The following is a 14,225-nucleotide window of genomic DNA, read 5'->3' as shown; positions in this document are numbered from 1 at the left end:
AGTAGCTGGTAGATATTTCTGGCTAAGTATTACAGTAGGTAGTCCTTAACTTAGGACCACAGTCGAGCCCAATATTTATGTTGCTAAGTGAGACATTTTGCTCCACTTTAAACAACTTTCCTTGCCATTTTTGTTCAGTGAATCACTGCCATTGTTAAATTAGTAGCACTGTTGTTAAGCGAATCTGGTTTTCTCATTGACTTTGCTTTTCAGAAGGCCACAAAAGGCGACCACGTGACCCCGGGACACTGCAACCATCATAAATATGAACCAGTTTTCAAGCGTCTGAGTGTAAATCACATGACCATGGGGCTGCTGCAGTGTGAAAAAAAGTGTGAAAAATGGTCGGATTACTGCATGTTTAACTAAACATTGCAAAAAGGAAACTGGCAGTAACACCAAGAAGCACATCTATTCCCACTAAATTCCATGTAAATTCTGTAGGTGTTCATAGAAAAGAAAAACGGTGGGTGTTTGCAAGCAATCTACTTTGTTTGCAAATGTGTCCATGATGTGCACCCACCTCATTAGGAGTATTCTTTTCTGTCTTTTTTTTAAATTAAGCAAAATTCTGTTTACTCTGGGAGATCTTTATAGGGCCCTTTCTTTCTGCCAGCGTTAAATCTTGTTTTGATGGAGATTTTTTCTTTTCTTTTATCTCCAGAGTAACGTAGCTAAGTAGAATATGGGAAACATATAGAACAGCAGAGTCCGTTGGTTATCTTTAAAGAAAGGAATAAACTAAGCATTTAAATGCTTCTTTAAAAGCTTTGTTAGATTTTTACATTGTATGAAGCAGGATTTTCAGCCCCTGAGCAGAGATACACTAATACACATCCTGTGCTGAGCCTCCTTCGATCCTTTGAGGCCAGTGGTGGGATTCAATTTTTTTTTACTACTGGTTCTGTGGGCGTGGCTTGGTGGGCGTGGTAGGGGAAGGATACTGTAAAATCTCCAATGAGAGGTGGCATTTGCCGGTTCTCTGAACTACTTAAAATTTCCACTACCGGTTCCCCAGAACTGGTCAGAACCTGCTGAATCCCACCTCTGCTTGAGGCACCTTGCACTCCTTACCTTTCTGTATTACTTCTCCACTCAGGGGCTGCTTCCCTCTAGTCTCTGGGGGCTGACTGAAAAAGCTGCCAGCTGAAGGATTTCAGCTCTGGAGCTCCTTGGAGTTTTGAAATCCTTTGGTAGGCAGCTCTTTTTGCCAGCCTCCAGAGATGAGAGGGCATCTTCTTGGCACACGACAGCAGCTTGCAACATTCCCTGCAGGTTTCCCCATTGACTTTCTGGGGCAGTTGGCAGAGAAATGGTGATGACATGACCATGGGGTACTTGGCAACTACAGGTAGTCCTCAACTTATGACCACAATTGACCCCAAAATTTATGTTGCTAAGTGAGAAATTTGTTAATTTTGCCCCATTTTATGACCTTGTTAAGTGTTGTTAAGTGAATCACTGCAGTTGTCAAACTAGTAACGCCGTTGTTAAGTGAATCTGGCTTCCCCATTGACTTTGCTTGTCAGAAGGTTGCAAAAGGTGATCACATGACCCCAGGACACTGCAACCGTCCTAAATATGAGCCAGTTGTCAAGCGTCTGAGTGTAAATTACATGTCCATGGGGATGCTGTAACAGTCACAAGGATGAAAAACGGTGTATAAGTTACGTTTTTCAGTACCATTGTAATTTTGAATGATTGCTAATTGAACTGTTGTAAGTCCAGGACTATCTATAGTTATAAGAGCAACAACTTGCTCAGATTACAATCATGCTCAGAGGTGCTTTGCAGCAGTGGTGGTATTCTACTGGTTCGGCTAGGTTCGTGCGGACTGGTAGTAAAAAATGCTACCGTTCGGCCAAACCGGTTGTAAAAAAAACAGCTACCGGTTGGGCCAAACCAGTATTTCTTATTTTTCCCTCTCCTGACAATCAGCTGTTTTGTGCTGGGATCTCCCTCGCTATCTTACTGATGCCCATGAGGCAAAAAAAATGGAGCAGTGGAGGGCTGCACCCCCCCGTGCTCTGGGTTTTTTTTGCCTCCTGGGCCTCAGGGAAGCCTCCTGGGAGCAAAAACAGCCTCCCAGGAGTCAAACAAAGAACCAAAAAAAAAATGGAGCACGGGGGAGGAGGTGCTGCAAAAAAAACAAAAGAAGAAGAAGAAGCCAGGCCCACCCAGTCATATGGCCACGCCCACCTAGCCACGCCCACCTAGCCACGCCCACAGAACCGGTAGTAAAAATATTTGCGTCCCATCCCTGCTTTGCAGGCTCTAAAGTATCCTTTCTGAGGCTATTGTTTATTCTAACCCTTGTTAACTGAATGATCGTAAGTGGAAGATTACCTCCAGAGATAAAAGACAAAGATAGAAGAAGAGCAATATAGAAACGTTAGCTTCTAATAGAAAGAGAAAAGCAGGCAAACCAGCCACAGGACAATAGTGCTGAAAGTCTTAATTCCAGAGGTGTGAAGGAATATGAGCTGGATTCAGAGAAGCAGAAGTATAAAGAATAAAAGAGTTATTAAAAAATACCTGAGTTCCTACGGACGTATAAGAAAGGAATCTGAAACAACTCACCTTGCTTGTGCTAAGTATAAACTGAAGAAGAGATGGGCTTGGACAGATTCCCTAACCACATGAAAGCACATCCCCAAACACTCAGCAATCCTGTTTTCTACCTTTGCCTAAATCTGAGGGCTGACAGGAATACCTGCCAAGGGAATGAACCAGAGCTGACATTAACAGAGGACTTCCTCTTTGTCAGGAAAGGGATTTTCCTGTTCTTCCGTAGTCCTAATAGTCAACGGATTGGAGGCGGGTTAGGAGTTTTCTGATTCTGCCATTTCCTTAAGTAGCCCAATAAGAAACCATCTCAGCATGTGTCACTTGGGATTATAGCACACAGCTATTGTTACCACAACGCACCTGTTCAAATGGACTTTTGCTTTTGAGTCCACTCCCACCAAGGAATATCCAGTTGTCTCGAAAACCCACCTGGGAAGCATATTTGCTTCCTAAGTCAGAAAATAACTTCCGGGCTTCATCATTTAGCCTGAGAGACAGAAAATTATTTTGTCATATATTTTCCCCTTTAACACAGCAATTTAAACAGTGGAGGATAACAGCTGCAGAATTAGCAAATTGATCAGTTCAGCACTTTACAATGCAGCCTTTCAGAAGACAGAAGATCCATCTGTACAAAGCTCATTCAGACTGCAGATCTCCTTACTCTCTGTCGGCCAAATCTGTTGCATAAAATATTTCCTCTTTTAGCTATTACCATTCATCCATGGAACAGCTCTGTGGTTCCCAGAGCCAAAGGTTTTAGGAGCTTCCCTCTCTATCCAGGCAGATGGAGAAGAGAACCACCCTTAAATTTTCCCTTTGTAGGCCTGTCTGTCTCTATTATCCTTGTTGTTTTGCAAGAAATTATCAAAACAGGATGTTTTGAATTGGGATTCTGAATACTCTTAAGCTAGTGTGAAACAAAGAAAAAAACCCAAAACAAACAGATTTTGGATTCATTATATCCCAAACCATCCTTTTCCAGAAAAGTAGATGTAGGACTGGAGGTATTTTAGCCATGAGGAATGAACCTTCCTTCCTCCCTCCCTCCCTCCCTCCTTCTTATCCATCATTTGTTGCTGATATACTCCTACATTCCCTGTAGTTACTTCCACTGCATTGCAACATGCTTAGGACAGTACTGAATACCAGAGCACTAGTAATCCAAACTTCTTTACTATCCATTTAAATAAGGTAGAATTTTTGCACAATATCTTCCCATATTTCTGCAGCTGAAAAAAACAAAAACTTCAGAGCCATTTATAGTTGCAGTATCTTGCAACTTACAGAAGCCTGTCTTCAATTAATTTTATATATTAACATAAATTGCCCATGAGCCTTTAAAAATAATGTTTATTACTTTTCTTTCTGTACTATATAAATAAGCAGAGCAACAAAGAAAAACACCTCTGGAACTTATGTTATAAACAAAAGAATCCCACAAACATTGCCTGCATGTTTTGAAATTTGTCCTTTTTCTTGCTTCTTTGTCAAAAAAAGACAAATGGAAACACTGATAAGCAACACATATCAATAATCCCAATGTTAACAAACAAAATGTACAATTTCCAGTCTTGTCTAATTATTTCTTTAGCCAAATACATGCTGCCAAGGCCTACAGTGCTCAAAACTGTGGCTATAGCTAAGAGGAATATAAGCACCTTTTAAACAACAATTGATCTAGAGCCATGATGGCAAACCTATGGCACAGAGCCATTTGTGCTGGCATGCGAGCTGCAGGCAAACTTACCTCACTGCGCATGCGTGTGCCTTACAGCTGATTTTCGGCCAGTTTGAGGCCCTTTTCGGCCTCCCAGAGGCTTGAGGAAGGCTTCTTCAAGGCTTTGCAGGCCAAAAACCAACCCCATTTCATCACTTCCTGTTTTTCCGAAAATACCGGAAGTGACTGAAATGGGGCAAGTTTTCAGCCTGCAAAGCCTGCAGAAGCCTGCAGAAGCCTTCCTCAAGCCTCAAACAGAAAGCAGAAAAAGGCCTCAAACCAGCTGAAAATCAGCTGTGAGGCACAGTGCAGGAAAGGGGCGGCAGGGGTGGGTGGTTGGGTGGGGATTGTGCACGCATACGTAGGGGGTGTGGGGGGCACACATTGCCTTCTGTGTGCTGGCATGTGAGCGCAAGCATGCAAGCGCATGCACAATTTTTGGCACAGGAGCCCAAAAAAGATAGCCATCACTGATCTAGAGTCATAGTAATAAATCTGGCAACATTAGTCCAAAACATGTAAATAATAGGATAAGACCTAAACAAACAAGTTAATGTCCCTATTCCTGAGTTAGATATCCAGCAATAGTATAACTAACATTTACTAAGGATTTTCTGAGATATCCATTATATTTAAACAGTTACATCGTTATATTCATGTCCTGTTAAGATCCTGGAATCATATTTATCTGGTATAATGCAGTCTTTCATTCCTTTATCAGAACAGGATATTCAAGCTTGTTACTCCAAAGGTCAGGGAAATAATATCAATTCCTTCAATTGTTTATTAAATGTGTTACTGGTTTAGGAACGACAGACCCTTCAACTATTTCAAAAGGGCAATTTATGAAATTTATTCATTATCTTGCATGTTAATTGAAAGTAATGTGATTAATAAAAAATAACACAGTGAATAGGTTCTCTCACAATATATGTCAACCTTGAAGGTATATTCATCTTAGTTGTTATCCTATATGTTGGAATTCATTTTTGGAATGTATTTTTGTGCAATGACTATATACAGCCAGTAGATGGCAGTGTTTACAAGTTTGGATCTATGGTATATACAGGGGTGGGATTCAAATTTCCTAACAACCACTTCTGTGGGCGTGGCCTAATTTGGTGGGTGTGGCTTTATGGTCATGTAACTGGGTGGGAATGGCTTGCTGACTGGGCGTGGCTTGGTGGTGATGTGACTGGCCGGATGTGGCTTGTATGTAAATATTGTAAATATTTATGTAAATATTGAATTTTTTATTAAAAAAGAGCAACTTTTACCCAAAATCAACCAAAGCAGGCAGGCAGATTGAGTTGCTCGCAGAATCACAGATTCACTCAGAGATCTATCTTTCTGCAATCTGCTACCTGAGTCTGCACTGAAAAATAGAAGCTTCAGTCCTAAGGAAGGTTCAGCTCTGTTTTTAGATTAGCTACAAAGCAAGAAAGCCAACAATTGCCTGCTTTCTAGCTAATCTAAACCTCCCTGCACAGCTGATAGTTGGAACAGCTGATTGTGGGGCAAAAAAAAAAAAAAAGGAAAAATAGCAAATTACCCAAAATTAGGCAAAAGCACAAGTCAGGCAAGTTGGGTGGCGTGTATGCCAGGTAAGGAGTGAATAGGCAGGCCGGGGAGGGTTGGGGCCAGTCAGTAGTTGCAATTTGCTGGTTCTCTGAACTGGGCAGAATCATAACAACCGGTTCTATAGAACTAGTCTGATCAGGCAGAATCCCACCCCTGGGTATATACTCTATGTTCTTTTGTTCTAAGTAGAGTTTTCTGTTTCAGTTAAAACAGTTAAGCAGTAAAGCACATGATGACTGTACACTTTATTTGAGGCGTGGTGCTATATATAATCAGAATTTCTAACAGAATTTCTAACACGTACTCAATACTCAACTACCCATCTGTCTTATTTCCTCTGCATCAAAAGAAGGATATTAACAACTGAGAACTGATCTTGGTGTATTTTGGTAGGAGATGTAAAGAGCAGTGTCATACTGAGGATCATATAATGCTTACATCACTAACAGGAACTTTTAATATGGATCTCTTTGTGTGTTATTTCTATGTAAACAAATTACAGCACAGGACTAATAAAATGAAAGAAATGGTTTACTTACTTTGTTGCTGGGTCATCATAAGAGGCAAGGAGCACAAGGGTGCCTTTGCTAATTCCTTTCATAAAATCCAGCAAATTCTTAATATCTTACAGAGAAACCAAGGAAAAAAAGTTTGCAAGCTACTTATTATGAACATCTGAGATATAGAAAATGTAACTAATAAAGGAAATCACAGTGTTTCTTAACAAATAATGTAACAACCCCCCAACAAAAATAAAGCAACCAAATGCCATAGGTAAGCTTGGGCTTTCCAGATGTTGGCTGTACTGTATAGAATTCTAGAAACTGCATCTGGAGAAGAGTTCTGTATGCAAGAATAATCCCATAGACCGATCCAACCTGCTTTGCTTTGTTTGAAGACCTTTGAGATAGGCACAATAGGAAAGAGATACAATAGACTACAATGGAAATAGGTACAATAGACTACAATGGAGATAAGTACAATAAACTACAATGGAAATAGTTCAATAGACTACTGTGGAAATAGGTACAATAGACTACAATAATTACAGAAATTCAACCTGGAGGTTACCCAGTTTATGAGTTTTAGCCTGTATTCAGAAGTTACAAGGACCTACAGAAGTATATTAATATTAACCAATAATATAAGCTAACCAGCTTAACAATTTCTTTGTTTTATGGAAATTTTCTTATACTTTCAACTCCCTTTAACCTTCAGTGTTGCACTATTAATACATAACGGATTAACAATTTCACATACCTCCAGAATACATGTCAAAGCTATCTATTTTGATGACTTGTCCCGTGATTCCTGGAGATTGAAGTGAAACACAAGTTTTAATGAAACATGTTTATAAAGTATGTGCACTTAGTTCAGTCTCTGGAATGATGGAAAAATGAAATAAAAATGTCAAAGGCTAAAATTAATTGGTTATCAAAAGCGCAACATATTTTCAATATGGGTGGAAGTATACGATAAGAATTATTTTCCCAGCATTCTGTGCATTCTCCCTTTTGTCCTGTTGCTAAAACTGCTAAAGACAGGTTTTGTGCTTGTTCTTGGGACATGGCCAAAATCTACAAAATGAACACAGATAATTTTAAAAGAAATGAACATTCAAAGTATGAGGAACTATGTAAACAAGGATGATAAGTTTTCCAGGATGTTGAAATTGCCATTGTAATAAGAATTGCTTCTTATGGGCAAACAATTCTCATACTCTGCTTCTCACTGAAAAAATCTTGTAGATTTTTGAATCAATACTCCAGGGAAGGTGAATGTGTGAGCCTGAAAGTGTTGCCACTTTTTTTCTAAAGTGCTTGAATCTTCCAGTTATCCGAATATAAATTGTGTATCCTTCATGAAAATACTATAACTCAATAATCAAATACTGCAAAGCCTGACTCAAACAATTTGTAGGAATTTCTATTAAATGTTTAACAATATTAACTATTGCTAAAGGTCCCACCTATGGACACTTGGTATAAGCAGGAGCTATAGGATTTCTTCCTCTTCAAAATGTATTTGTTAAATGGATAATTATTTGTAAAAAGTCATGTTTTGGCCCCCAAGGTGACAATCTCCTTTCTAGCTCCCTGTGGATTCAGAGGCCTCTCCAAATTGGAGGGGGGGGAAAAAAGGATTATTTTAAGGAGTGACTGGGCAGGGAAGAATGCTGTCAGCAATATCGGGCATGCACCCAATGTTGCGGAGGGGAGGGGCAGGTGGAGAGGGGCGGGGCCAGCCAGGGCCACAATTTGCTGGTTCTCTGAACTGCGCAGAATTGTAACAAACAGTTCTATAAAACCAGTCCGAACTGGTAGAATACCTGAGCACAACCTCCTTTGTTGCCAACTCAGATATGTTTCCTGATATGCAGACAAGATGGTGATAACACTGGTGATGATACTACAGTATATACAATTGTGTACCACATATGTGTACATGAGGCACATGATCATTTATATCTAGAGATACACTTTTTATTACTCCTTTTAGAGTCATTAGGACAATTGCTCTTTCTGTACCTTGCTGCACTGTATCTCACCCATTCAAATTCTGCTCATTTATTCCAGTCTTGACTCACTTAGAAGGATATGGCTTTTTTTGCCATTTGCAGTCTCAGGGCCTCCTAGGGCTTTCTTCCCATATATTGATCTTGAATAACTACAAGTTTCTTCTTATGTTACAAAGACATGTGATATCTGATTGGACTTTCCTTTCTGGTCTACAGTCTCACAGTAGGAGACGGACCAGAGATTTCCTCTCATTAACTGTATCTATAGTGGCCCATTCTTCCCCCTTTTTTAGTATTAATTTTTATTGAAGAATCCTTTTACAGAAAGTTTGAATATTTTATCCTTTCAGTTTACTTACAATATATTGTGGGTCACTTCTTTCCATACTCTATCCTTTCTAATCATTAAAACCAAGTTTGTTTTATTTTCCATTTTCACCAAAAAGAAAAAAAAGGGAGGGGGGTTCTGTCATTTCCAGATATATTGTTGTCTTTTCCCAAATCAAACAAGTCAATTTTGACATCTCTGCAAATTCTGTTATCTTCACCAACCATTCCCTCGTTGTGGGGATTCTCTTCCTTTATAAATAGAATTTATGATTAAGCTACAGAAAGGGTTTATGAGGTCTTTAACAGTGCCAAAGTCCATTGGGCTTGCCAGATGTCATACTATCTCAAGGTTAGCTTAATTATCATAAAAACAATCTGTTTTTATATCATTTTATGATTCCAGAGCATTGTCTGTTTCCTCTTCCCTTCCATCATCAGAGCAGGCCATTTTTGAAGGGTAGAAATAGATTACATTGGAGTCGTTGGTGCTCTCTGAACTTGGGAGTTTCATGACCAACTAGATATAATCTTCAATGCACATCGTCATCATTAGTTGGGCACTGATGATGATACTCAGTTGGGTAATGAAATGTCTGCAGGCAAACAACCGAGCTCAGCGAGAGAGTACCAAGGACTCCATAGTTCAACCCTGGTCTACATATATTGTCTTCTATTGGAATGAATGACTTTATTCTTCACTCACACACCTTCCAATGTGAATGTGACCTCTTGGCATTTTTAAGCATTCTTTTCCTTCTGATGTTGCCTCAGCTGCTCTTGTCTCTTTTGGTTGGTGCATTTCACTTTGTCAGAGCTAATTCCTGCAGTTCATTAGCTATTTCACAGGGGCAGGAATAACCCGCATCTAAATCAATGGTTACCAGGATTTCTAATATCTTCTAATATCTAACAACACAATGGCTATAACACTTGTCCTATAAATAGAAAGTTGCTCATTTGAAACCTGGCAGAAGCACTGCCGTTTACAAAAAATACTATTTCCCCCCATAACCTACCTACTTTTCCCTATCCTTTTTTTAAAGTATTAAATACATTCAGTGGTGCACCATTTCAATATTTTCCTAGTTATTTGGGGTAGAAGAGTTTCAGCTGTGTTGTCCTGTGAATTAGCCAACAAACTGTTGAGGTTAGCTTGTAATAAAGTGAAATATATCAGCTAACTTGGAAAGGCATGTTCACGGTAACATAAATGGGAAAGGAGAATTCTAACCTTTAGCAATGGGGTGATGGGGAACATAAAGTAATGTTATCTCTCCCTGTCCTACAAACAGATTGCTCACCCAATTTGGTGATGAGACAGTTGTGAAATGGGGATAAACCCTGAGTGAGAAAGACTGAAATATTTCCTAGGCAGGAATATCCAATTAGAATGCTTGTTCCACTCATATAGAAGTACAGAATGATAGTGGTAGTAGTACTTTCCTCAAAGTTATAGAGAAGCTAAGGTATTTTCACTGGTTGCAGTGAACCAGCATTGATTTGGAAATAGCATCATGTGAATGACATAGCCATGTTCAGTAGCAGACAAAGGGAGAAATCTTCATATGATAACAGTATTTAAGACTGGGGCCCTTAAATGGCAAGCAAATCCATCAGTTCTAGAATATAAATTCAAATCATTTCAATACTGTACAGAAAAATCCCTACTTTTTGAATTAAGCCTTTCTTGTGGATAATAACCCTCATCTCCCTCCCACTTGTGACTGTATGACTGGAAATTTGTCGCTTGTATCCTTACGATTTATATTGACTGTTTCCTAGTATGATTTGATTGCTTATTGTACCCTATGACTATTATTTAGTGTTGTACCTTGTGATTCTTGACTCTTTACGAATGTAGCTTTTCTTTTATGTACACTGAGAGCATTTGCACCAAGACAAATTCCTTGTGTGTCCAATCACACTTGGCCAATAAAGAATTCTAATCTAATCTGGGAATAGATTCCTACTGGGAACAGGAGAGAAATGTACTTGATTAAACCCAAGCCTATCTCACTTTGCATTTTTGAACCAATGTGAATCAAAACATGCTTCTTTATTCACAATCCATATATTTCTGAATTTTGCAACACAATTTCATTTTCATTGCAATTTTTCAACAAGTAGAAATGAGGGGAAAATCTTTATTTTCTCCCTTGCTTTCTCTTCTGTCTGTCTATCTGTCTGTCTGTCTGTCTGTCTATCATCTATCTATCAACTATTATCTATCTATCTATCTATCTATCTATCTATCTATCTATCTATCTATCTATCTATCTATCTATCATCTATCTATCTATCATCTATCTTTATCATCTTCGCCTGTTTCTGTTAACAGTGAACAGCAATGCATTATTAGTAGCAGCCCCTGCCCTGTGAAACATTTTTGCCCTTGAGATCTGGCAGGGCTCCAGCCTCTTAGCTTTCCAGAAAGTCATTAAGAGTTGACTTCCCCACTACCCCGAAGCATCAGGGAAGCAAAACCCAGGGAACTGTATAGTTGGATGGATGCTGTTGTCTGGGCACCAGTTTTTCATATTTGTTTGTTAACTTGTTTTATTTTTGTGCTTTTATTATTGTTGTTAGCCACTCACGGTTGTGTCTCACAAGATATAAATCTAACAAGCAAAGGAACAAATAAGAAAACAAATAATCCTAGGGAAACTGCACAATAACACCAGCCATCTTTCTGTAAGTGTCTATGATTCTCCTGCATAGTTTGTGCTTTGCATGGCTACGTGACCACTCCTGGGATTTAAGCAAAGGAACACAAAAAGTGATCTGCATACAAATACGCACTTCCCCAAAACCATTAAAGCAGATTTGTTCTGGAGATGGCTAGAAGAATGCAGCTGTTCTACATCTCCTCATCTGCACCCATGCCTTTTAAATGTTCTGGCAATTTTTCTGACTAGACAGAACTCCCACAATTAGTAGGAAACAATACACTGAATTCACTTCAAAACAGCACTCCAACTGGAAGCCTCATTGATTTCAGAAGGAGCAATTAAGAAAACAGGACAAGTCACATCAAATATGATTGAACCTTTGGAAAAACTCACCATTAATAAGTGCTATGTTCAAACCTCGTCCGATGTTATTTTTCACATTGCTCATTAGTCTAAACATGCAAATGAAGAGAGAGATTGAGTGTTGAAGTTCAACCAGCATGACCGGTAAATGCAAAGCCACAGTCTAATAAAATGAATATGCAGAAGTACATCGACTGCACCGAACTTACATATTGCCATCAAAGCATATGGAAGGACCGACCACATTTGCTGCACCACTGATGATTTTGAATGAAAAAGTATGTCCAGGACATCGTTTTTTGTTATTGCACTTATTTTGTGTTAATGGTGTTTCTGGCAAGAAAATTCAGAAGGGATTAAAAAAATGTATCCTTTAAGTTATATTATGTGAGAGATCTCCATTTCTCTGTTCATTGTGACCCTTGTACCACATCATTGACCCAAACTCTATACAGGTAAGTCCTTGATGTACAACCACTTAGTGACCATTCAAAATTATCATGGCACTGATTTTTTTTTTTTTAACAATCCTTATCCTTATGACTGTCACAGAATTCCCCACAAGTCACATGATCAAAATTTGGGTGCTTGTATTTACAATGGTTGCAGTGTCCTGGGGTGTGTTTGTGTGTGTGTGATATGATTACCATTCATGATCTTCCCAGCTGGCTTCTACCAAGCAGTCAGTTGGGGGGAGCCAGCTTCCCTTAACAATCACACGTTGATTTGCTTACCAGCTGCAGTGGTTCACTTAAAAACCATGGCAAAACAGGTCATAAAATTGTGCCTGACTCACTTAATTGCCTTGCTTAGCGATGGAAATTCTGCTTCCACTTGTGGTCATGTATCAAGGACTAGCCTGTACATTTCTCCAAAATATTTCCAAATTATTTTATGGGTGCATGGACCAAGAATGATATTGGCCATCTTAGGTTTTCTGTTGAACTTCCATTTTGGTTTGTGATAGGCCTTTTTTGTCTGTTTCCATCCAGTGATGTCTCTCTTCTTTCTGAATGGTCAGGGCAAAGCCTTGTGAGTAACTTTCTGCTGGAAAACATATCAACAACCTTAATTTTATTGAGATACCAGCTGACAGGGTCAAGGCCAGAGTTTGGCTGTCCTTAGGGCCACTACTGATGTCCATTTGATAGGTCCAGTTGGACAATACTGACTGGAGAACTGTCTCTACCACAGCCAGATAACCCTGCCATGCATCATTGAAGGTAGAAAGGATGCCAATGACCCCTCCAAATGTGGAGTCAGCCGTGCACCTGACGAGGAAAAGAAAGGAACTAAGTCTCAGACATGAATAGGTGAAACTCTATTAGTGTTAGTGATCATGTCTGAGTGTGAACTGTCTTAAAACCACCATTGTTGGGGGTAGAATTTGGTAGTTTGGATTAGATGAAAAATGACCAGACACACCAAGAAGGATTTATTGGGCTTTTATCTAAGGGACCAAGTATATGGGCTCCTTTGCTTTCTGTACCAATACATTTGGTAATGAAAGGAAAGAGAAAGAAGCTGTTTTGTCCTGGCTCTTAATTGAGGGGGAAAATATTGTGGCAGCTTTTTTCTTCTCATCTTTACAAGAAAGGAGACAAAGATGTACATGGAGAAAAATGTTGGTTGGAGCAATGAGAAGGAAACTAGGCTTTGGGCATTCTGGGGATGACCAATGTTTCTTCTCAGGGGTTTTGTCTTGAAAATTATAATCACAGAAAACAGAGATCTGCAGAACTAGCATTCTGATGTAAAAGTAAAAAAAAAAAAAGGGTTAAAAAATAATACCAAAAGAAATGTACTCACTTTTATTTAATTCAGTGTTGGACCCTACAGAAGCCATCAGAAAAGACAAAACAAAATATTTTGAATCAGATTAGAATCAGCTCTCTTATTGATTGTTTTATGAATGGATTTGAAAGCTTCTGGGATAAGAGGGACCAAAATCTTTTGGCCTCATTCATTTAAAAGTTGACCACTAAAATATACTATTGATTACAGTATAGTTCCCTGCCCTCATAAAAAAAAAGCCTCTGAGGTAACTCTCATGCTTTGTAAGCAAAGAAAAGTTTTGCCTCACAAAATCCTAGGGGTTATTTTTTGGTAAAAGTAAGAGATAATGGAAATAGATATTGCATGCTTCCATGATTCATCAAAATAGATACAATAAGGTTGGAAGATAGCAATTTCCCCTCAAAGTCTAGCGGCCTGAAGAATTCATTTTATTCTCTATATTTAAATAAGATGTTATCACTAAGACTCCTAAAGGATTATTTATAAATTTAAATAATTTATCTCTTTAATTTCCCACTTGTTTCCCATAATTGAGTGAACTGATAAGCCCTAATAATTTAATTGCATAACATGGCATGAATGCATATGTGAACAGTTTTTATAGCAATTGAAAGATGAAGATTTTTTGGCAGTGTTTTCCTTCTCTTTTACTTCCTTCTCTTTCATGTATACAATCAAA

At 38.8% G+C, this 14,225-nt stretch overlaps 1 protein-coding gene across 4 annotated transcripts in view; it reads right to left on the bottom strand.

The window, feature by feature from the left end:
* FAM3D (FAM3 metabolism regulating signaling molecule D) overlaps window positions 1–14,225 on the bottom strand; it is a 30,752-nt gene that overhangs the window by 1,837 nt on the left and 14,690 nt on the right. For all 4 annotated transcript variants that reach the window (XM_087953712.1, XM_026682839.2, XM_087953713.1 and 1 more), the window contains 6 exons: window positions 13,559–13,582; window positions 11,959–12,082; window positions 11,780–11,838; window positions 7,130–7,180; window positions 6,409–6,493; window positions 2,929–3,055 (listed from right to left, as the gene is read on the bottom strand). In XM_087953712.1, the coding sequence (XP_087809838.1) occupies window positions 2,929–3,055; window positions 6,409–6,493; window positions 7,130–7,180; window positions 11,780–11,838; window positions 11,959–12,082; window positions 13,559–13,582 (470 nt within the window). The remainder of the gene's footprint in view (window positions 1–2,928; window positions 3,056–6,408; window positions 6,494–7,129; window positions 7,181–11,779; window positions 11,839–11,958; window positions 12,083–13,558; window positions 13,583–14,225) is intronic.

This window comes from Notechis scutatus, chromosome 2 (genome assembly GCF_049901735.1).
Source record: "Notechis scutatus isolate UNSWTSFEM ecotype Mainland chromosome 2, rNotScu1.2, whole genome shotgun sequence".
Lineage (NCBI taxonomy): Eukaryota > Metazoa > Chordata > Lepidosauria > Squamata > Elapidae > Notechis > Notechis scutatus.
Note: the sequence above shows the minus strand (reverse complement) of the source record. Positions and strands in the feature narration are given on the sequence as shown.